Source organism: Cyanistes caeruleus, chromosome 11 (genome assembly GCF_971803275.1).
Source record: "Cyanistes caeruleus chromosome 11, bCyaCae1.hap1.1, whole genome shotgun sequence".
NCBI lineage: Eukaryota > Metazoa > Chordata > Aves > Passeriformes > Paridae > Cyanistes > Cyanistes caeruleus.
The window spans coordinates 15205581-15228023 of record NC_141711.1 but is presented as its reverse complement, the minus strand read 5'-3'; the positions used below and the strand labels follow the sequence as shown (position 1 = coordinate 15228023).

The 22443-nt window shown below is 43.6% G+C and overlaps 3 protein-coding genes and 3 non-coding genes across 30 annotated transcripts in view; 2 read left to right on the top strand and 4 right to left on the bottom strand.

Annotated features, from left to right (window-relative positions):
* The first annotated feature begins 142 nt into the window (after positions 1-142).
* On the top strand, positions 143-6288 carry GLT8D1 (glycosyltransferase 8 domain containing 1). The gene is made up of 10 exons (XM_086845581.1): positions 143-310; positions 1398-1453; positions 1543-1641; positions 2024-2240; positions 2877-2994; positions 3476-3560; positions 3770-3882; positions 4397-4563; positions 4682-4794; positions 5429-6288. The coding sequence occupies exons 2-10, from the start codon at positions 1438-1440 to the stop codon at positions 5617-5619; spliced, it is 1119 nt and encodes a 372-aa protein (XP_086701707.1). The 5' UTR covers positions 143-310; positions 1398-1437; the 3' UTR covers positions 5620-6288.
* A 1549-nt stretch (positions 6289-7837) lies between these two features.
* GNL3 (G protein nucleolar 3) lies at positions 7838-14905 on the bottom strand. Its single transcript, XM_086845580.1, has 15 exons — positions 14753-14905; positions 14458-14516; positions 14212-14349; positions 13510-13623; positions 13275-13358; positions 12899-13034; positions 12341-12444; positions 11944-12079; positions 11403-11490; positions 10859-11042; positions 10105-10247; positions 9267-9403; positions 8555-8763; positions 8277-8358; positions 7838-8187 (listed from the first exon to the last, which is right to left on the bottom strand). Exons 1-15 carry the CDS (start codon positions 14763-14765, stop codon positions 8099-8101), a joined length of 1716 nt encoding a protein of 571 aa, XP_086701706.1. The 5' UTR covers positions 14766-14905; the 3' UTR covers positions 7838-8098.
* Positions 11109-11184, bottom strand: LOC111935357 (small nucleolar RNA SNORD69). Its single transcript, XR_002867662.1, has one exon. It is a non-coding gene; the product is annotated as a small nucleolar RNA SNORD69 (small nucleolar RNA).
* Positions 11588-11661, bottom strand: LOC111935355 (small nucleolar RNA SNORD19). The gene has a single exon (XR_002867660.1). It is a non-coding gene; the product is annotated as a small nucleolar RNA SNORD19 (small nucleolar RNA).
* LOC111935354 (small nucleolar RNA SNORD19) lies at positions 12771-12843 on the bottom strand. Its single transcript, XR_002867659.1, has one exon. It is a non-coding gene; the product is annotated as a small nucleolar RNA SNORD19 (small nucleolar RNA).
* PBRM1 (polybromo 1) overlaps positions 14859-22443 on the top strand; it is a 56220-nt gene continuing 48635 nt past the window's right edge. For 11 of the 25 annotated variants that reach the window (XR_015274856.1, XM_086845567.1, XM_086845559.1 and 8 more), the window contains exons 1-4: positions 17381-17507; positions 18517-18672; positions 19410-19507; positions 20080-20227. Coding sequence is in view for 24 of the 25 variants with exons in the window: in XM_086845567.1 (XP_086701693.1) it covers positions 17460-17507; positions 18517-18672; positions 19410-19507; positions 20080-20227 (450 nt within the window). In the remaining variant the exon portion in view is untranslated. Of the gene's footprint in view, positions 15011-17380; positions 17508-18516; positions 18673-19409; positions 19508-20079; positions 20228-22443 lie in introns of those variants that run through there. The other 14 variants (XM_086845574.1, XM_086845558.1, XM_086845563.1 and 11 more) reach the window with 7 other exon arrangements.

Here is a 22443-nt window from a genome sequence, read left to right as displayed (position 1 = left end):
CTCTTCGCAGCAGTCTGCACGCTCCCGGGTGGGGCCCTGCTGTTCTCGGGGCTCGGCGCGGCCTCTCCGCAGCCACCGGCGCTCGTCGCGGCGGAGCGGAAGGCGGCTGCTGAGCTGGCCGGAAACACGCCCCGTCCGCCCCGCCCAGAGCTCCGTCGGCCGGGGTTGTCGCCTCCAGCCTCGGCCATCGCCTCCGCGCTGTCGCCGCCGCTCCGGGGCCGCTCCGCTCCCCCGCACCGGCCGGGACGAGTCTCCTCGGCAACGGCGGCTTCGCCCCGCAAGACCCCGGCGGAGCCGCCTTCCCCCGCAGGTGCGACGCGCCGCGGGGCCACCTGTCGGGAGCCCGCACTGGCTCGGCAGCCCGCTGGCCGCCCTCCCGCCCGAGCCTCGGGCTCTCCTCACGGAGCCGCCGGGCAGAGCGGCGGGGTGGGCGCGGTGCGGGTTCGCACCTGGCGGCGGTCAGGCACCCGAGCGGGCACCCGCGGGCCGAGCGCTGCCGCGGTGGCGGCGCGTGCGGACGGTCCGTGAGGGGCCGGGGCGCCGCGGGCGGTGCGGGAGAGCCGGGCGCGGGCCCGCCGGCCCCGGAGCGGGGCTGTGCCCGTAGAGCAGCCCGGGGAGCGCGGTGTGCGCTGCGGGGAGCCGGCGGAGCGGCGCCGTGCGTGTTTTATTGTTGTCCGTGACCGTCCCTGTGCAGGGGACGTTCTGTCACTGCCCCCAGCCCGGCTGCCGCGTGTCGCTGGGGCACCGGCCGCGTCCGTGCGCGCCTCAGCCCTGGCGCTGGGAATTGCACAGCGGGACGTGGCGTTGTGCTCCCCAGGCAAAGCTCCATGTCCCGCCCCGTGCCAGCAGCGCGGTGGTGCTCGAAACAGAGCTCGGGGCAGGCACCTGGGCTCCGCTGCTGTGTCTGCCCTGGGGGTGAAATGCAGCAGCGGGAAGGAAGGTGGTTCTGATACATGTAACAGTCACGGACCAGCCTGAGGTGTTTTCATTTAGGAATTTCACAAGTCTCTCACCGGTTCTGGAATTTTGCGTATTGATGGAGAGTTTTCTGTGTGTTACTTGAGAGCTCCTTCACACGCTAGGATACACACCTGTTGTTCTGATTTCACCTCGGCCCTTAAACAATGAACGAGCATGTTTGAATTTCTTACCGAAATTACATTGGTATTGTGTTTCTACCCCCTTCTATAACATGATGGTGCTGCCTTCTTTTCCACTTTGGTGATTTGTTCTGTGTGGTGACACTTCAGCTGAAATTCTAATATATGTATTTTATGTAGAGAACGTAATGCTTTTAAAGCATATAATGCTGTTTGTTAAAATCTCATAAACGCCAGAATGTTGTTGCTAATTAAGTATGGAAAGAAACATATAACATTTTATCTTGTTTCTTGCAGGTTTTCAGGAACCTTATGCTAATAAAATAAGAACAGAAAAATGACATTAAGGAAAGGTACGTGTATATGTGCTTGTCTATCTTTTGTATCTGAGTTTCTCAGTTCTCTGGTTATATTGATAAAGATTTTTCTTCTTAATTTTCAGTGAACATTTCCATCCTTATAGTGGCTGTTGTCATATTTTTGCTAGTTATTCATCATAACTTCCTAAGCCTTAGTGACTTCTTGAGACGGGAATTGTCAGGTATGTTGGATTTTATTTTAATTTAAAAAAAAAAATGATAAAAAGATTTGGTGTGAAAACACCTGCTCTAGCCAGACAGAACCCACCATGTGGTTTGGGGTGAGTGTACACTACTGTAGCTCAGCCTTTTAATACCTTCTCCAGTATGTGAATATGTGTGGTTAAATGTGTGCAGTTTTCTGTAAATGTGGTGTTATTTCATTCATTATCATCTCAGATTCTTGAAAGCTGGTGCTTTGAGTGTTTGATACTGGTTTACTGTAATCCACCCCTCAGCTCAGACATCCAAGTGTATAGCATAAATAATTGAAGTGTTGGGAATTTTAGTGTGGTAATAATAATATATAATAATAAAAACAAGTATGTAATTTTTACTCCACAGATCCGAGTCCTTTAGGACTTCAGCCTATAGATTTCATTCCTGCAGCTCCCCAGAGGCTGACAGATGAGAGGAATGACAAGGAGATTTCTGTGGTCATCGCAGCCTCAGATGAGAGGCTTGGGGGTGCAATTGCAGCCATGAACAGCATTTACCAGCACACCAAATCCAACGTGGTTTTCCACATTGTTACTTTGAATGATACTGTGGATCACTTGAGGTAATGATCTTTTCATTGGATTCCCACAACAGGGTGAACTGTATTTCTGAGAGGAGAGCAAGCTGCCTTTTCCTGGGACTGCACTCCCCTGACTCCCAGTCCCATCTGCTGCTGCTTATGGCAGCTTTTTGATGGGGCTGCTGTGGGAGTCCCACCATTCCTCCTGCTCAGCTTTCAGGGTTGGAAAAAAAACCCCATCTTTTCCAGTGGGTTTATATCCAACCAGTGAGGTTGGAGTTTGTTGGTGGAAGGGTTGTAAAAGGTACTTCTACATTTCATCTAGGCAATTCAAATGTTGGCAATCACATTTCTCTACATTTCTGATTGTGTTATTCTAACCCTCTTCTGTCCACACTGATGGTTTCAGGAAGGGTCTGTGATAACAGGCCTGTGTATTTCTGATAAAACAAGAAGTGACCTCATACCTTACACATGTCCCAGGTGTGCAGTTGCTGACCCTGGACTAGCCCCTGTGGCCACACAGGACAATGTGAGCATCAATTACATCCCAGATGTGTTTCTTGGGCAGGGAAGTGAGTGGCCACATCAAGATCTATGTCATTGTTAGCTGGATCTCCTGCTTTTCCCTTGATTTTGTCTCATCTAACAAGATCTGTGCCTTTCTTCTGCTTGCAGGATGTGGTTGAGGAGCCCTCCTCTGAAAAATATGAGATACCGAATTTTGGATTTTGACCCTCGTGTCTTAGAAGGCAAAGTACAAGTGGATCCCCAAAAGGCAGACACCTTCAAACCAGTGAGGATGATGCTGATTACCTTTTGCAATTAGTAGTTAATAACAATATATTTTAATGTTGGCTTTTGAACACAGCTAGAGATCATAACATAGAAGCAATCTTTCATAATCAAATTTCTAAATTTCAGTGAAATTAAATATCTTGATATTGAAAGATGGATTTGAATATCTATATATGCATTCATAGCATCATTTTTTGCTGCTAGCCACAGTGAAAGACAGCTGGTGGCATGTCAAGCATGCCAGCAGCTCAGGGATGCTACAGATCTATGTGGAGAAATAACAAATTCTTACATAGATCAGGAATTGATGGAACCTGTTTATTTTAAATAATTTGTAGGATATTGCTGCCTATTTGACTTCCTTGATAGAAGTTGTCTTGGACATTAAAGCTGTAGATAAGTGCCAGAAAAATCAGTCAATTTATTTGGGCAATTTTTTCATTTAATTCTTCACTTCTCTTGCTTTTCTGTTCTCACAGTTAACCTTTGCAAGATTCTACTTGCCCAACTTGGTACCTCATGCAGAGAAGGTCATCTATGTGGATGATGATGTAATAGTGCAAGGTATGGGACCTTTGTTAGCTGCCACTGGCCTTATGCTGAGGTCAGTATCTCTCACAGAACCCAAACATTTCTGTACAAACTTTGTAAATATGAGTGAATTGGGTTAAATTGAGTAGCTTTATCTGCTGTAACAATGGACTGAGCAAAGCCTAACTTGGCACTTAGTCAGGATAGCTTTTGATTTTTCTGTGCTTTCTTCCATTTTCCAGATGATATTGTTGAACTTTACAACACTCCATTGAAACCTGGACACGCAGCTGCATTTTCAGATGACTGTGACTCAACCAGTAGTAAAGTTGCTGTCCGTGGAGCAGGCAATCAGGTTAGTTTTAATCTTGTTGTTTGATAACAATACTGTGGATCTCAGACATTTGAGAATGTTCCAAATGCTGTCAACCTAAACATATGACTGTCCCTGCCCAAACCAGTTTTACAAATGGGACCTGAAGTTTCTGTTCAGGCACAGTAAATTACTTAGAATTTTTGCTGTGCTTTACAATGAGAGCAGTTCTCATTGTGGAACAGCAGGAGGTCTGGGAACATCAGAGACAATTTTTCATTTCTGAATGTATGAAAAGGAATTTATCTGAACTGGTACCATATTAATAATGTGGTATTATTAAGACCATGCAGCATTCCTTAAGATATGTAGTCTACATAATCATATTTTTAAAACGTTACACCTCTTAAGCTTTCTTTCTCTCATTTGAAAGGAAGGGATATTTACTCTAGCAACTTCAACTTACACCTGTCTGTTGTGAGTTGTGTAGAATTTTTCTTTAGGAATTTCCCTATATATTTTAAGCTAATTTCTACTCTCTTTTTTTTTCCCCCAGTATAATTACATTGGGTTTTTAGATTACAAAAAAGAAACCATCCGAAAGCTCGCCATGAAAGCCAACACCTGCTCTTTCAATCCCGGAGTTTTTGTTGCCAATTTGACTGAGTGGAAATTACAGAACATCACTAAACAGCTGGAAAAGTGGATGACACTTAATGTGGTGTAAGTACCCCAGGCTGGGGGTACCAGGGTTTGGGTTCTGCTGGTGGTGTTTCCCTCTTGAATGGAGGGCTGTATGTGTGCTGAGAAAACAACTGATCAGCATCCTTTCAACTTCCAGAGAGGAACTCTACAGTAAGACTCTGGCTGGCAGCATCACAACACCTCCACTGCTAATTGTATTTTATAAGCTACATTCCAGTATTGATCCCATGTGGAACGTCCGACATCTCGGTACGTATGAAGCATTTGTGATGCTGCTCCCCCAGGGTGTTTTTCCAGGTCTATAGCTGGACACCTTGTTGATGATGTAGCAAAGTGAGCTTTTATTCCCCTATTCTATCCTTAGTTCATTAGAAAAAATAGCTTTGCAATTCCATCTTGGGGCTTGTGGACCTGAGTCTTTCTCAAACTCCTAGGGGCTAGTTCTTGAACTGACTCACAAAATCCTTCTCATTTTCCACAAATATATTGTATCTGATGTGATTCAAGGTGTTTCTTCCAAAACTATTGAGAAAGGCAGACATTCATGTCTGTTCCGCTGGTGAAACACCAGTGCTGGGAGAGCTTTTTCAGGATATGTTTCTGATGAACAATACATAGGCTGCTGAATTCATCTGGGTGTTAAGTGGGTTTTAAAGAACTTGGAAGTTAAGGCAGTATATGAAAATAGACACAAAGAGATCAAAATGACATTTACTTGCACCTGTTTTTCACTTTGCTCTTACTTCCGCCTCCCCTATTACCTCCTTTATCCATAAATGAAAAGATTTCCTTTGTTAAATCCTTTGTTTTGAAGTTAACATTTTCCACATTGGTGTGTCTGCTGCCTTTATTTTAAACACTAATTCTTCTTTTTCAATTGAAGGGTCTAGTGCTGGGAAAAGGTACTCTCCTCAGTTTGTGAAAGCTGCCAAGCTGCTCCATTGGAATGGACATTTCAAACCCTGGGGAAGAACAGCTTCCTATGCAGAAGTCTGGGAGAAGTGGTATGTCCCTGACCCTGCAGGCAAGTTCAACCTGATCCGCAGACACTCGGAAGCCTATGAAGCAAAGTAGTCCATTTGAATAAATGATGACGTTTTCTCAGGAAACTTCTGGAGCCAAGCAGAACATTTCTTTTAGCCAACTTGTATTACAGAGCCGACCTTGTCTTCTGGAGCACAAGGTGATGCACTTACTCAGGTGCAGTTCTGAAATGCAAAGGTCCAAAGGAGGCTCATGTCACCTGTGTGACACAAGATGCTACTCCAGCAGCACTACAGAAAACAAGGGAAGATCTCCACAAACAAGCACTTTTGTTAATGTAATCTCAGTTGTGTTCTCTTGCTCTTTGCTACAAGTCTTTTAGCAGGGGATCATTTTGTTAATTACAGAAACAAAGTTTCTAAGAATAAGATACAAATTCAGTTGGTGCTTGCACCAGCAAATCTTGCACAGCAATGTACTGTAATTAAGAGCTGCCTGGGTTTTGTTTTGTTTTTTGTTTTGTTATCCTGTGAAATAATTCCCTCAACAATGCTTTCTTGCATGAACTGTCCTCCCAACCATTTCTGTTTAAGTCTTTCTTACAGAATTCTGCAAAAGTGAATCCTTTTTAAAAGATGAATCCTTCAAGTATTATTTCACTATGCAAAATGGTTTAACTGCCAGTGAACACTAAACCATTTTTTTGTAAAGTGGTGGATGAAACTTTGTTCAAAAATAAAGCTAATTGTAACATGTTGACTCCAGTCTCAGGTAAATGGCAATCTAATCCCAGACTTGATATAGGAGGTGTTTCCTTTGTACATAGTAGCAAGTGATTAAAAGCCAGAGTGAGTCGATCGGATCTTTGTGAAAGCAATCTGCTTCTAATACTTATTTTTGGGGACCAGGCTGTATTAATTATGGATTAATTTTGTTCTTGAGTTCCTCATAGTTCTCTTGAGTGAGCTATGCTCTGCTATAGTTTTTCCTGCTGTGCCTTTCCCCATCTGGAAATTCATCAAATGAGATGCCTATGCCTTCTGCAGCCAGCTGCTCATATCACCTGTGCTATAGGTAAGTTGGTTTGTTTTTCTACAGTTGTATTGAGTAATAGTTATTATTAGCTGATATATCCCAGCAGCCACTGTGCCAACTACTCCATTTAATAGAGGTTTGCACTCAAGCTTGTGAAGAGCCCTCAGTGGAGGATGTTCAGACAAAAGGCTTTGTGTTCATGCAGTGACAGCTGAGGTCTGAAACACAGGGCAGCAGCAGTAAAGGTCTCCTTCGTGACTGTGAATATGGTTTTAGTTCTGCTTTAGAAGGATTTCAAACTGCTGCTCTCACTGCCGTTACTGCCTGTAGTTCTGTTTCTGTCATGGATACCCCAATCTGGTTTGTTACCTATTGTTTATTTTCCTGGGTTTTGATGAACCATTAGAACAGGAACCATTCTTGTCCTTGAAGCAGTTAGGAGTAAGGAAGTAAATTCATTTGCCAACTTTTAAAGATTTTACTTGGATTATCTGACACCAATGTAGTTCAGCTGAGCAGGCTGTTTTATCAGGCTTAAAGGAACTGCCTGTTTGTGTATGCACTTGACACCTTTTTAAGCTGCCAAAGAGAATCTATGCCTCAGCATACATTGAGGGAAAACACACTAATTTCAAAGAACACAGAAATTATACTTCTGTTAATAGGAAGAAAACAGATGCACAGGAGATATTTAGTGTGAGGTGTTTATTGTAAACGCTTCATTCTTTGAGCAGCTGCAGGGCCTCTTGGCAATTGTCTTTCCCACTTCTGCTACAGGCTGAGCACAGCAGCACATTCTGATTGCACAGGGCAGTGTTTTGCTTTATATTTACCAGTTATTGCCAGGTGTAACAGGTGCCATCAGGAAACAACTCTTCTTTGAGAGCACTGTAAGATAAATGAACTTGTTCCCCAGTGGAGATGGATTACAAATAAAATCTCATTTACCATTACAAGCTAAGGTTCAGAACATAAGTGTTCAGGGTAAGTACCTTATATCTAGCTGAAATAAGGAACATTTTCTAGCCAACTTTTACATGTGAAAATTCTCCAGGTTTTGCAAAAATGTACTGAAAAGTCAGTCTAATGTCATGATCAAGGGGTAAGATCTGTGTAATCCTCTAGGAAACTTTAGACTTTGTGCAGAAATGAAAATTTCCTATGGAATTTAGTTATTTGAATATGACTAGAATGAAACATTTATTTTTCAAAGTCAAATGGTTTATTCTCTTGAAAGGTCTTTTTATAAGGCAAAATGAACAGACTAAGCGAGTCTATTGGGAATTTCTTTAATAGGCTTTAATATAGGAAATAAACTTTATGACAAAGCTTAATAACAATCAGTTTTCCTAGACCTGTATAAAATCTGGAACTATCACGGGAGATGCACTATTATGTACATTATCTGACACAGCAACAATTGAGTCTCTTCAGCAGCTCTGATTCTGCAGCACTCCTCCAGCTTCTGCTCCAACCACAGTCTTCCTGACTCTTCTGAAAGCCAGTAGCAGCTCTCCAAATAGTGCCTGATTTGTTACACATAGTCTGTATTAAAATCATAGGCATCATCTTCATCTACTGGTTTATCTAAGCTGAAGGACACTGATCTGGAACGTTCATTTTCTGTGAAGAGACAATCATGTGTTAGTGAAACCAGTGCAAATCCTGGAGGTACCAGAGCCCATCCTTCAGCCAGGGTTCTGAATACACACCTGCCCTCTGCTCTTTGGAATCAGTAGGATTCGTTTGTTGTTTTCCAGGCTTTGCTTTTCTGGTGACCTCAGCTTGGCTTTCCTACAAGTCAGAGGTCAGACATTATTTAAACATCATTAATGAAATCTCCCATGCAAATTAAACCTAACAGAGCCTGGGGAGAGTGTGGATGTCCCCTGGTATAGCTGAGCCTCACTGCTGAGGCCAAGTGACTTGGAACAATGTTGTTTCCTTAATTTAGGAAAAAAAGCCCAACCCTAGTGAAACCCTAATTTACCTCTTTGACATCATCATCATCACCATCATCTTCCATGTCATCTTCATCGTCATCACTTTCTGTGAATTCCTCTTCCTCCTCTTCCTTGCTTAATTCCATGTCTTGCCACTCTGATTCTTCCTCTATCACTTTATTTTCCTCTATTATCCCATTTGTCATTCCAGCTGACTGAAAAGCAATGCTGCTTGCTGGACTGGGGTGCTTTAAAGCTGCAGAAAACACAGGAGTGTCTGTTCAGTCCCTGTCATTCAGCACAGATGTAATGCCCAGCCCCTGAGAGGGGACACTGCTGTTCTGCCCCCTCCCTGCCACACACAGGGCTCACACACAGGGTTCTGCCACCAAGGCAAAGACAATTGTCTGAGAAAAGCTTTCCCTGAGGCATCTACAAAAAACTGCTAGAAACTGGAAAACATGGATTTGAGTATAGATAAGTTTACCTAAGTGGGTTTAGATTAAATAGCAGGAAAAAAATTCTTTACTGTGAGGATGGTGAGGCCCTGGCACAGGTTTCCCAGAGAAGCTGTGGCTCCCCCATCCCTGAAAATGTTCGAGGCCAGGCTGGAGGGGGCTCTGAATAATCTGGTCTGAGTGAAAGGTGGCCCTGCCCACAGCAGGGGGTTTGGAACAAGACAGTCTTTAATGCTCCTTCCAACCCAGGTCAATCTGTGACTCTATGGTTAATGGTAGTCTATTACAGGAACTGTCCTACCTTGAACAGTGTTCCTGTTTTCTTGTTCTAGGTTATTTAAATTAAAGCCTTCCTGCATTTCAGCTATTTTTTGTTCTGTAAGGTAGGGTGGTAGTTTCTGAAATCCTGGAGGTTGTGAGTAGTACTTTATTCTGGCTCTGAAAAAATAAAAATCAGCATTAAAAAACAACTAAAGATAACACAGATAAATCACTGTATTTAAAAAAGACCCCCAGAGCATAAAGCTCTCAAACTGCTCCACCTAACTACTTGTGTATCATCATTTGCTTAACAGCAGTTCAGTAGCTATTTAAATTTGAATTTGTTAACAGTATTAAGTGGATAGCCCACTCCCAAGAGGAAACACCAATGGGACACTTTGTCACCACAGGTCACCTGCAAAACCATGAGCTGTAAAAGCAGTTGAGCCACTTGAGCAAGGGAGATAGTCAGTAACTGAATCTGACTTACATTTATTCCTACCCTGAAAATATAAGAGCCACCCTAAATTTCCACAGAAATAGAATTTGCCCAATCCTTTCCTGTCTAGAAGAGGACAACATGGACTTGGTATTTGAGAGGAAAGCAGAATCCCACTACAGAAACCGTCTATGAAGTAATGTGCAACAGGCTTTGACTCTTCTCATGTATCCTTCACTACTTTAGAAAATTATCTGTGTATGGCATTCTCTAAATCTGTTGGACAATCCAGTTCTTTAACCAAGTAAACTGTGAGAAAGGAAGGGAGAAAAGCGGCCTCTCCTTTTTAAGTACTTTTCTGGACTCGGTGTTTCTGTGGTGCTGGATTAACAGTGAGAAAAAGGTGAGCAGCATAAAGGAAAGTTCACAGCACACATACCCTGTCCAGTCACAAAGCACTAATTTAGCTGCATTTTCTATGTCAGGAACAGCTCCCCTTTTCAGCATGCCCCTCTTGTGAGCCAGCAAAGATAAAAACTCTTCAGGGTCCCTGAAATCTGGGATATTATAGTGCATCATTACCTAGGGTAAAAGAAAATGGCACATTTAGAAAGAGATGCCCACTTTTCTCATAGTTTAAGGAATGAAAGAGTGAATAAAGCTGGATGACAGTGAAGACAGAGTAAGTGTTTTTCTCTTGCATGTGGGAGTAAACATTACAAAGCAAAATGCCTACTTCATCAACAAACTCATCTGTCATTCACCCAGACTCGTGGGTGTAGAGAGACAGCACACTGGTCTGTGAAAACACTTCTCACAGAACTGAAAGGCAATTAGGCTTAGGTTAATTTGCTTGAAACTAGAGTGAAATCAGAGCTGGATCTGAGGTCTTCACTGTAACCATAGGACACAGAAAATATCATCATTTTTCACTCTGATTGTGTGGTGCTGAGGTCTTTTTAAAAGCAATGCTGTTTACTCTGGCTGTCCTGATTGTTCATGGCGTGCTGGTTCTGCCTTCTGTTTGTAAGGATGAAGGATCACACTCAGCATTGGCACTTTGCATGGTTAGGGACAGCAGTTCAAACACTAATCAGAATTAGCTAAAGCAAAATGAACTTTCATTATTGGGCCTAAGAAACCTACAGAGAAGTCTGATGCAGTTAGAGATGTATAAAAAAGCTGGAGCTCACCTGCTGCTTACTGCAGTGATTTATGATGGCATTTACTCCTTCAAGCACATCTGCTGGGACTGATCCTTCAGGGTCTATGATACTTCTCAAGGCCAGAGCCAGGGCATCGTTGGAAGGATCTGGAATTATACTTGGACTGTCCAGCATCTTTGTCTGCTTATCAAGGTGCACAGCTTGAATGGACCTGTTCAGAGAGAAATGCGCTGTGAGCAGATAATCAGTGAAGGACTGGTAATGGTAAGGGATGCAAGACACAAAGCTCAGTGTTGGATTGAATGTACTTCATACAGTCAGTTTCAATGTTTTGTCATCATGTGCTTTGTGTAGGATAGAAATTTAAACAAACAAAACATCAAGTTTATGCACTGTATCCCCTGAAGAGAGCTCGCATCACACTTATCAATACCTTTCATCTTGCAAATTTTATTGTGCATTTAAAACTGCACAGTGGTGTGCTTTGCCCCTAATGGACTGAAGCACAAACTCAAGGTAACTGAAACACAACAAACAAGGAAAGGAACAGCTTTTATCAGACTGAGCTTACTTGGTAACACCTCTTGTTAGGCCAACATTGCAAGCACGTTTTCCCTTGAGACTGTTGATAATGCTGCTCTTTCCCACGTTAGGGAAACCTGAGGAAAAATCACATAAATCTTTTAAGTTAAATAAGAAAACAGCTTTTTAACACTGATCAAAACTATTTCTTCCAGGTATCTTTGCTAAGGTAAGCATCAGTGTGAGATCAGAGTTGGATCTGAAGTCTTCACTACAGAAGTAAGACAAAGAATGTATCCTCATTTCTCACACTTGAAGGATTTGTGGTGCTACATTCCATGGAATTTTTGTCAGGCATGAGGAAGGCAGTGCCAGGGAAGCACATATCCTGCCTTCCTTGTGCTGCCACAGATCCCCATGCTACACATGGAAGTGCACCATGGACCACTGTCAGCTGAAGTACAACACTGAGAGCCTTAGATCAATGAACAATTAGCAAACCAGGTGTCAGCAGTTTTACCCAGTCTCTAATACATGATCCCAAAGCTTTATGGGAGAAGGAAACTCCTCCTGTTTCCCCAAACACTTACCCACTACCCCAACCTGAATGGCTTTGTCTTGGGTCTTGCCATACTCTTGAAGAAGCTTTGAAAGGCATTTGCTTCCAAAATACTGAGACGATTCTGAGAAATCAATACGTCCATGTCTTTTTGTGACCTGTACCTGCTACAGGATTCAAAGGCAAAAAAAACCCCATGGTCAGGAGCTATTACAGAAGATAAAATATGGATTCTTAGATTTATTCATCTACTGCAATTTCAGTGGTAAGAATTCCCCCACTGTATTGCAAAGCTCAGTCCAAGTGTGAAGGCACATCCATCAGTCACAGAAGTGCAATCAAATCAGGGGAAAAGGAATTTTAAAGATGTTTCAACATGTATGATTGCAAACACTACTTTCTCATGGGACAGCCTGCAGTGCTCTTACCATAGTCTTGTCCTTCATCATTGTTGCTGACTTAAAAGCAACTGTTGGAAACTCCTTCTTCAAATAATTCAACCATTTCTCTACGTTGTCCTTTGGCACTAAATCTGGAAAGAAGAGCAGTTCTTTAACTTCTTAAATTAATCTCATCATGATAAATAACGTTTGTCTGAGAACTCTAGTATAAAGTACTGGGTACATTCCCCAAAGGCACACAGAGTCTCTTTCTGCCTTAGCAGAACACATCACAATTACATCTATGGCCTCTGTATCAGGTTTTTCATGCTGGGGTCTTGCTAGAAGCTGTATGGTACAGAATGATGTTCTGTGAAGGACTATCCCACAATCCTTGCAAAGGCTACTCTACTACAAAGTTCCCTTTGCTCTTGTTTTATTTTATTTATTTAGCTGCTGGTAACTTGGTATTTTCCAGCTTTTCCGTGAGCTCAGAGTTGGATCTTATGTCTTCAATGGAATCTCGGATTCCTTTAAAATCCTCATAGCTCACCTACCACAGAACCACAGTGCCAGTATCCCTTTGAGAAAACCTGTGTTTCTTACCAATTTTGTTCAGAACCAACAACAGCTTTTTGTTTCCTCCAGAACAAGTGACAGCTTGCTCCAGCTGAGGACACCGGCAGCCCATTGGATCTCTGGCATCCAAAACCTCCAGAACCACATCTGAGGCCTCAAGCACCTGGGTCAGAAAAAGACAAGAATGAAGTAAGACATGACAGACCAGATGACAACTCTGGTACAGCTGTGGCTTACAAAAATAATTGTAAACACTTTCTATTGTAAAATCCCTTATTTCAGGGTTCTAGTTTATCATAGACAAACTTTGTGTTCTAAACAGTAATACAAAAAACAGGAAAATAACAAGTGGTCTTATTGCTGACTCTCATTTAATGATATAAAAATAGTTAAAGAATTTCACCTTCATGAGCTCCCTGCAGAATGAGTTCTTAGAATTTTTATTCAGCACCTTTTTAGTATTTCCTTTTGATTTGCCAGAGGATTCCTAAAGCAAATGAAAAGTAAATTATTTAAATGAGAATTAGTGTCTAATTCTTGTGTGGATGTTCAGCATGAAAATGTAACATGCTGCTTAAGAAGGTGCAGTTTCAGGATGACTTACAGGTTCAAGGAATTAAAATCATACAGGCCCCTACCTTTCCCTCTGTTTTCTCCTTGATTGTATCTGCACTCTTTGTAGCTTCCAGCTTCCTCCTCTTTTCATGTTCTTTCTGCCTGTTGAGCTTCTGCTTTTGTTTCAGTTCTTCAAGCTGATTAGAAACAAAAACCCAGACAAGATAAAACATCTTTCAAGGTGGTAAAGAAGAAATGTTCTTTCTCCCCATTTCTGACCCAAGCTCCTGGGACAGTTCAGTTAAGAGTCCTGACAGTCCAAGTGACTGCAGGAACTCTTTCTTTTGCATCCTACCTAGAGGCTTGATCCCAAAACAGCAGCTCTGCTGCCACCACTACAGCTGATAAAGATGCTATTTCCACATCACACCAATCCACACTGGAGACAGCAGATCCCCATTTTCTGTGCAATCACATAACACCATGATTTAACTCCCAGAACTCTGATAGCACCACAGGGAATTCTGACTGCATTAGAAATGACACTTCCAGCATATTCACATGCACAGTTTGGAAATGAAGTGAGGTTAAAAATAAAAGAGCAAATCATTGTACACTTTACAATGCTGGAAATAAATATATTATTTTTCCAAAGCACGAGTCTACTGGGACCATCTACAATCTGCCATGACTGCCCCTCCGAGTGCACACTTATGCACACAAAGCTTCCTTAAAGAAAGGGATGGTCTCGGTTCTTGTCCTCTTTACCACAAACTGTATTTTACCCTCTGCTTTCTTTGCTCGGCTTCCCGCAAAAGCTGTTCCTTAAACGGCGCAGCACCGGGAATTCCGGGGTCTTTCTTGGGCTTTCTGTGTCCACGTTTCTTGGCCTCCTTCCTGACTTTTCGGTGGTGTTCTCTGATCTGAAGGCAGGCACAAGAAAACCTTCTCAGTTTAAGGCTGAAATATCAATGCACCGGCTCCAAAATGGCCAAACGCAGGGCTGGGGGCCGCGCTCGGCCGGGCCTCACCTTCTTCTGGATCTTGTAGCGCTTGTGGCAGCTCAGCCTCTTGCTCGCCTTCCTCAGCTCTGCAACGCACCGCGCCCGTCAGCGCCGTGTACCGACACACACATCCCCGCCGACCGCCGCCGTTCCCCCCAGCCCCACTCCCCGATTCCCGCGTCCTCGATCGCTGCCGCTCGTTTGGCCATGGGCGGCCGCCACCCCCTGGTGCCGAGCCACCGCCCCCATCCGCGCCCTCCTCTCCCTGCCGGCCCTCCCTGCCCGTCCCGGTGCCGCTCCCGGTGCCCGGCCCGGTGCTCACTCGGCCGCTTCATGGCGCCGCCACGTGCTCCCGCCGCCGGCCGCTGCCGTAAAGCGCGCCGGCGCTGCCCCGCCGGGGTGTCGCGCGGGCTCGGCGCGTTGGGCGGCCGGGCGCGCTTTGCGGCAGCGGCGGCGGCGGCGGCACCGGCGGTGTCGGGACGGGCGGTACCGGCGGGACGGGACGGGACGGGCCGCGCCGGGTCCCGCGCACCCACCCCGGGTCGGCCGCGGCTGCGGGAGGCGGAGCGGAGCCAGCGGGGTAAGCGGCGCGGGCGGGGCGCGGGCCGGAGCTTGGAGGCCGCTGCCTCCCTTTGTGTGGCGGCGCCACCCGAGCGCGCAGCGGCCCCGCCGCGCCGGGCCCGGGGCGCCGAGCGCCGCCTGCCCCTGTCACCTGCCCCGGGCCTGGGCCGTGTCGCCGTCCCGGTGCCCGGCCGCTGTCCCGGGTGCGCCTCGGCCCTTGCCACCCTGTTCCCGCCGCGTTCCCCGTCCCGGCGCCGGGCCGGGCCCGCGGGGTGACAACGGCCGCTACCGGGGCGGGCCCGGCACAGCAGCGGGTCCTGCCCGCTGTGGCGGCACCGCGGGCCGGGCCCGGGACACGGTCCTGTCGGCCGGTGCCGGGAAAGGGCTTTTCTTTGTCTCCTGCTGGAGATAACAGCTCAGCTCCCGGGCAGGGGCTCCGGCGCTTCGGGGAAATTATATATTTGGTATCTTTGCTTCTTGTCCCGGTATTGTTAAAACGATGGATGTGTTGTCCCTCTCGCTTTTTTTGGCAGCTATGCCCTTTTACAGTGCCTGGTTGCTGCCAGCCCCCTCTTCCCATCCCGTAGTAGGTTTCAGTGGGATTGGTAACCGGGGGAAATTCTGGCTGCGTTTCCTTCCCTTGTTCCCTTTGCTAAATTTACCGTGTTTCGTGTTTCTGGTGAAACGTGGGAGATCCTGATAGCAATAAGTACTACCCGTGGTATCTATTGGCTTTTAGCTCTCCTCTGCCTGCAGGCAGAAAACGAGCCGTGTGAGAGAATGCATTGTTTTATTTTGAGTGTATTATGTCCGATGTGAGTAAAACCTGTTCGTGTAGGGAGATTGGAGTGGGTGACACCTGTGGTCCTTGTTTACAGCTTTTGGTAGACAGCCTTTCACCCGTTGCGTATATCAGTGTACATGTGAATTAGTAATGGCCAAAGCATTTCTTGCTGTGTTTTAGTGACATTTTTATGGCTGGTGAGGGCAATTACCAAGGAAATGCTCAAGCTCCTGTTGCACTGGAGGTGGCTCATTGCTAGCGGTGGAGATTGTTGGTGTGACTTGAGAGACTTGTGAGCCAGCAGTGCAATTGCTGAAGAAACTCTGGGAGAGAGGTTCTTCAGTAAAACTGTGTGTTTCTGTGCACAACTGAGTTCTCTGTGCTTAGGAGTGTGGCAGTCCAGGGAGAAGTTTGTGTTTTGGAGCCTCACCTTCAGTGAGAGTGTTATATCAGCAGGTCTCTCACTGAGAGTTTGTGATTTTGTCTAGTCTGATACGTGTTTTGCTTGGTTATTAGAGGAGAAAAATGTGTTTTGGAGGTTGTGTATGAGTGGTGAGGGTATCTTGATCACAGCAGTGTCAGAGTGTGGCTGAGAGCCACAGCATTGTGCCTCAGACAGTGGACATGGAACAGCTGATGTGCAGTTTGCACGCAGGTGCTGGTTGGGAGGTTCCCAAGTCTTTATTTTAGGATAGGACTGGACTGAGTGTACTCTTGGGTTCCTGGTTGAAGCAAAATTATTGATTCTGGTCCCTCCTGCCTTTCTTCCACAACCAAGGAACATGTTTCCCAGCACGTGTCTGGTGGAGTCTCTCCAGACTGTAGCCCTCAGATGAAAGTTGGAAGCAGTGCCAAAGCATGAGGCTGTTGTCAGTTCCCAAAATGAATTGCCTGCTGATAAACCAGAGAGCTTCTCTGCATGTCCGTGTTATGGAAACGTCCAGAGTGCTGAACAGGAAAAGAATCTCTCTGGGGTTTGATTGAAGGAAAGCAGGAGTGGGAAGAACTACATAGAAGCAAACATTTTGCCATAAAATTGTTCTGTATATTTCACATGGAATTTCTGGGGAAAAAATCAGACTTGGAGGCTGCTTAGAAATTGAAACAGTGTATTTTTAGTGTATAGCTGCATACCTAATGCTTACATCTGAGTATAAAAACCGACTCTGAAGAGTGATGGAGGTGCATCATCTTAGAGTTTATTGTTTGTTGACCTTAAGATTATGTTGTTATAAGCACTGTACTGCTTCGCATTCTGTAACTTTTACAGCTTTCTGGTTTGTACTCTCAGGTCAGGTATCACTTCTGTTTACACTCTGTTCTGCTTGATGAATCATTCTCTAGCAAGTGGCTGTGAAATCTGTAATGCATATTCAGGAACGTTAGAGAAATGTATTTTTACTGTGACAATGACAGAAGTGTCTAGCATTCTGTGTACAAAATTACTTGGTAGAGTTTCTGCTGGGCTAAAAAAAGTTGCCTTCTGTTTCTTGCTTTTTTTCTCTGTCACTGTAATTATCCACTTTATTCTTTGATTTTATTCTTTATCTACCTACTCTGAATTTCCTTCCCTCTCTCTTTCCTTTTTCTTGTCTTCCAGTTGTGGCTGTACTAACACCATTACTGGTTTGCCACTCTTAGAGTGTCCCCTTCTCGCAGTATCTGTGCTTGCCCATCAGACACTATGAGGAGATTGGCTTTTCGAGGTGCTGGTTCTACTCTGGTAAATCTGGTAAATTATCGATTGTATCTCCATCCCTCTGCCATGGCCTTTTGCTTTTCTTTTTCCTAACTGTTAATTATTCCTGCCTTATTCATCTCATGTGTGTGCCTGAAGTTATCTCTGTCTCTAACAAAAATGCTTTAGTGTGGTTATGTTGTGCTGCCACACCTTGTCAATCATCTGAGTGCCTCCTAAAAGAAATTTCTGGATTTAGAAAATGGGGATAGGCTGGGATAGACACATCTGTTCTGTCCTCAGCCTTTGAGATAGCCACAAATAAAGATACTTTTCTGAGGCTGTCACTGGAAGTTGGAAAAGAGCCAGCAACTTGTTCCATAAATTACCATAGTTGTTGGAGGGTGGTTATTCATTTGTCACTGCTTGTGTCGGTAAATGCAAAACTATGGCCAAAAGAGGAGGGGGCTTTTTCTGCTTCTCCATGGTTGAGCCATTCATCCCACCCATAAAGTGGGAGTGGGAGGTCCCACGGTGATCCTGACATTTTTTCACTTGAACATAACACAAGGTATTCTGTGGCCCTTTTCATTTGTAATTTGTTTTGGTTGGTTGGTTTTTTGATTCGTTGGTTTGTTTTTCATGGTTTTTTTTAGTTTGACATGGAATGAAGTGTTTTTACACCAGAACTGAGCATGTGTCTCTGTACAGCTTTTTTGTTAAAAATAGTGGTTTTTTGTTTAGTTGTCTTGCATGGGATGGGGTATGAAAATGTGGAGAGTTTAAGAATGTATTCTGTGAAGATCTGCTAAATTCAGCTCCATCAGTGTGAGCTTGAGGGTTTCTGGCCTTGCTGTCATTGGTAACTATAAAACTGTAAGAGCATTTTGATTTCCCTTCACTCTGGGGAATTTCCACAAAGTTGGAGTTTACAGAAATGACTTAACTGGCCTGTAGCATTTGGCAAATATATCATCAGAAGCTTTGCTAGCTCTGTAGGTAGCTCTCAGCAGAGGGTTTGGATGCAATGCCAGGGCTTTAAGAATGTTTCTGTTCATTATAGAAGAAGTTGGATTCCATGGGTTCCAAGAGGCGAAGAGCTACCTCTCCTTCCAGCAGCGTCAGCGGTGGAGACTTCGATGATGCCCATCACTCCACCAATATACCAGGCCCAAGCAGGAAGAGGAGAAGACTTTCCAATCTCCCAACTGTAGATCCTGTTAGTACCTTCTTACTGATTGCACCATTTTTCTTGGGGATACTGTGTTCCTGTCTGGAATATGCTGAACTGTAAAGTTAATGACCATATTTAGCACATGTATCCTGCTCCTGAATCTGTTCTTGCCTTGGCTGAGCTTTGTTTAGGACCTCCTTCAGCTTTGGCTTTGGCTTGGTCCTGGCTCACCACTTTCATCTTTATTCTTTGCTATGCTGCTTTTCTCTTTTTGCTGATGATTTTAACAGAAGGAAGGATGTTGGAGAATGAGCTGAAATCATAACGTGCAGAAGTTGAGATCTGTGTCTGCATAGCAAATGCAGAGGGATGAGTGGGGAATGGCACAGGCAGTGATTGCTGAAGTGTACAATGCCTCTGCTATGCCTCTGCATGAGCAGTCTAATGTTAATTAACTGCAGGGCAGAAGAACCCCTGTTGTTATTGTAGATGCCTGTAACTTGGAGAGAATTGCACTGAATTAATTTACATTTTGGGTGTTTTACTTAGAATTAGCATTGAAATAAAGCTCCCTGTGTTCAAAAAATAAATGGAAATCCTGAAGTACCTGGCACACTTGTCAGGTATCCTGCTAAAGCATGAGATTGTCCAGTTGTGTCTGACTTCTGCTTTGGGGCATGCTGTGGATTGGCAGCTTGTCTTTCCCTTTGTAAACAGGCTTTTGTTTGTTGCCTCCTTCAAATTCTCTCCCTTTTCCTTATTTCATTGTTCTTGCCTTTCAGATTGCTGTCTGCCATGAGCTCTACAACACCATCAGAGACTACAAAGATGAGCAGGGCAGGCTCCTTTGTGAGCTCTTCATCAGGGCACCCAAGAGAAGGTAAGGCCATAGGTCTGGTTAAACCTTGAACCTGAGTTTTAATCAGAGAGAAGTGGAAATTGATAAATACTTCAGCAAAAATCTGTGAAAAATCTAAGCTACATTTGTTGTTGTTTCACATCAATGTTTGATTCAAGTGTTTGATGTAATTATTCAATGGGACATCCTTACATTGGTGCTCTTTTTCAGGGAAAAATAAAGGATACGTTGAATTAATTTAAAATGTTTCTTGTGACATCTGCCTAAAACATCTATGCCTTTGATTGTAAGATCTTCTGTGTTAGTGGTGGGATGTAATCCTAAGGACACAGCTTGGGAAGGTTAATAGAAGCGACCCTTGAAAATGCAGTAGCTAAGTAAGAGGCTGATATTTTTCTTAAACTCAGAAAACTGAGGACAGTAACAGAACATGCATGAAGTGAGCTGACTGATAGAGCACTGTCCTTTTAGCAGTAATAAAATTATATTGGAACTTTCTTTGGTTTATTTACTCATAAACATGCATCAGTTTTAGTGCTGTGGTTTGTGTTTTACTGCTTGGAATATGATGCCTGTTTTTGTCATTGCAACAGAAATCAGCCAGATTATTATGAAGTGGTTTCTCAGCCAATTGATTTAATGAAAATCCAGCAAAAACTGAAGATGGAGGAATATGATGATGTGAATGTGCTGACTGCTGATTTCCAGCTTCTCTTTAACAATGCAAAGGCTTACTATAAGGTGAGAAAACAACATGTAAAGGCTCAAATCCATTGTAAAAGGAGTAGAGATGCTCAGATTTTGCCTTGGTTAGGCCAAAACCTCTTCAGTTTAGCCTGAAGTATTATTGGTAAGAGAACAGCACACATTGCAGTTATTTGCATATATTTCCATAATGTTGACCGTATATTTCTAAGATGTCCTACTATAGCAATTTTTTCTGTGGAAAATTGTAAAATAATGTGGGGATGATCTTCATGTAGTTTTCCAGAAGAGATCAAAAGCAAAAATGGAGATATAAACTGAGAAAAATATTCCTCTGTCAAAGCCTTCTCATTTTACAATATCCTCTGTGTAACCCTTTGAAATGGAGAAAGATTTATTTTTTTTTTCCTCCCAGAAGGAAATGTTTATGCTAACAGCAGCCTTATAGTGGGAGTGTTGAATCTTTCTCTTCCATTTGCCACTTAATAAAATGAAAAATAAGGCACATTGACTGTCATGGTCAGTAATGATAGATGTGAATGTAATATCATCAAGACAACCCCCATGGCAATTCCTCCAAACTGTGTGTGTATTTTATTACAGATATTAATGGGTGTTATTGCAGTTTTCATAAGGAAGTGGGGAAAAAACTGGAAAGGCTATGTTAAATCCATAAACCGATGAAATTGTATGTGATGAATGAGATGATACAGCAAATCTAAACCTGCTAATATTGCCTTTCACATATCTTTGACTTTGGAGATGATCAAAATGAGTGCTTTCTGGGGTAGCCTGGTGACATCCAGAAAGGCAGTGTTTGTTTTACTTGTGTGTAGTAGCTTCTTGGAAACAATCAGATTTATGGGTTAATGCATTTGCACATTCTGCTTCCAGGAGGAAAAGTACAAAAATTTCCAAATTCATTCTGTACTCCTGGAGCTTTGCAAGGCACTCAGCGTGAAAACCCCAACATTAATGGATTTTACATGAGGGAGAAGGACTTGATGGCAGGAAAGAATGATTGGGGTTTTACAGAATATGTGCTGCTTTTGCCTGTAGAATTGTGGGCTCAAAATTTAACTGTGTCATAGAGATTTTGCATTAGACTAAAAATAGGTATCCATTATTCCAGGATGAATGCATGTTGGCATTTCCAGAGAATTGTGGAACTGTGAGCTGGAGGTGTGGCACACAAACTTAACCCTCTTCTTTTCACCTTTTGCCTCTCCCCAACCAGCTCCATGGCATGGACAAGCCAGGGACAGTGATTGATTGTCAAGGTCTTTATTCCAGCAGGTGTTTCATTGGCAGTGCTCCAGCAGAACAGCAGCCTTTGGGTTTTTTTGTATTTTTGGTCAAGTCTCTCACTCCTGAGCGTCTTGCATTTATACAGAATGAAGTAGATTTGTGGAGCAAAATATCCTTAAAAAATCTGCTCTTCATAAGCAGCACCTGGTCTAATGTGCTGAAAATATTTAAGCCTAATAAGGCAAGATTAAGAACAGTTCTCATGATGGTTTCTCATTTGTATTACAAGCTGTCAGAGGTTGAGAGAGTGAAGTAAGAAGAGTGCAATCAGCAGCAATAAGGTGACATTATCTGCAGGAGTACCTGAAATAGAGCTGAAATGACAGAGGAAAGGGAAGGAAAAATACATGGGTGAAAAAGCTGTCTTTGTTCTGGGTAGTCTTAATAGGCATGTGCTTGTCTGCCACGACCAGCTCTGTATTTTTAAAAGTTAATTTTCTAACTAATGTTTCTACCTCTTCTAAAAGATGTATCTAGAAGTGTCCCCAGGTGATAGTGTGTCGTCAGGTTCTTTGGCATTTCCCAGTTAATGCTGAATGCAAACCATTGCAATGCCTTCAAATATATTTATTGGTATTCTTCTGTAGAAGTTAATTTTCAAGTGCCACACAATGACATCAGTATTGGCTTAAATAGAATTTCTGGCATACTGAAATTTAGTCTGTTTTAAATGCTGGTGTTGTACTTCAACAAAACCCAGTGATTTCTCCAGATTCATCTAATTGGCTTGTCCAAGCCTCAACCCAGTTAATTTTATTGCTAAGTTTTCTGAAAGACTTGGATGCTTTTGAGTGATACAGGTTATATTTTCTAATGCTTATTGTGATTCTTAACTCCTCTGTCAAAGAACAAGTGAAGCAGGAATTTCCCAAATTTTCTATTACTTATTTAATGTATTTAATACCTTTCAGCTAATAACTTAGAAATTTCCCCCACATGAGAAT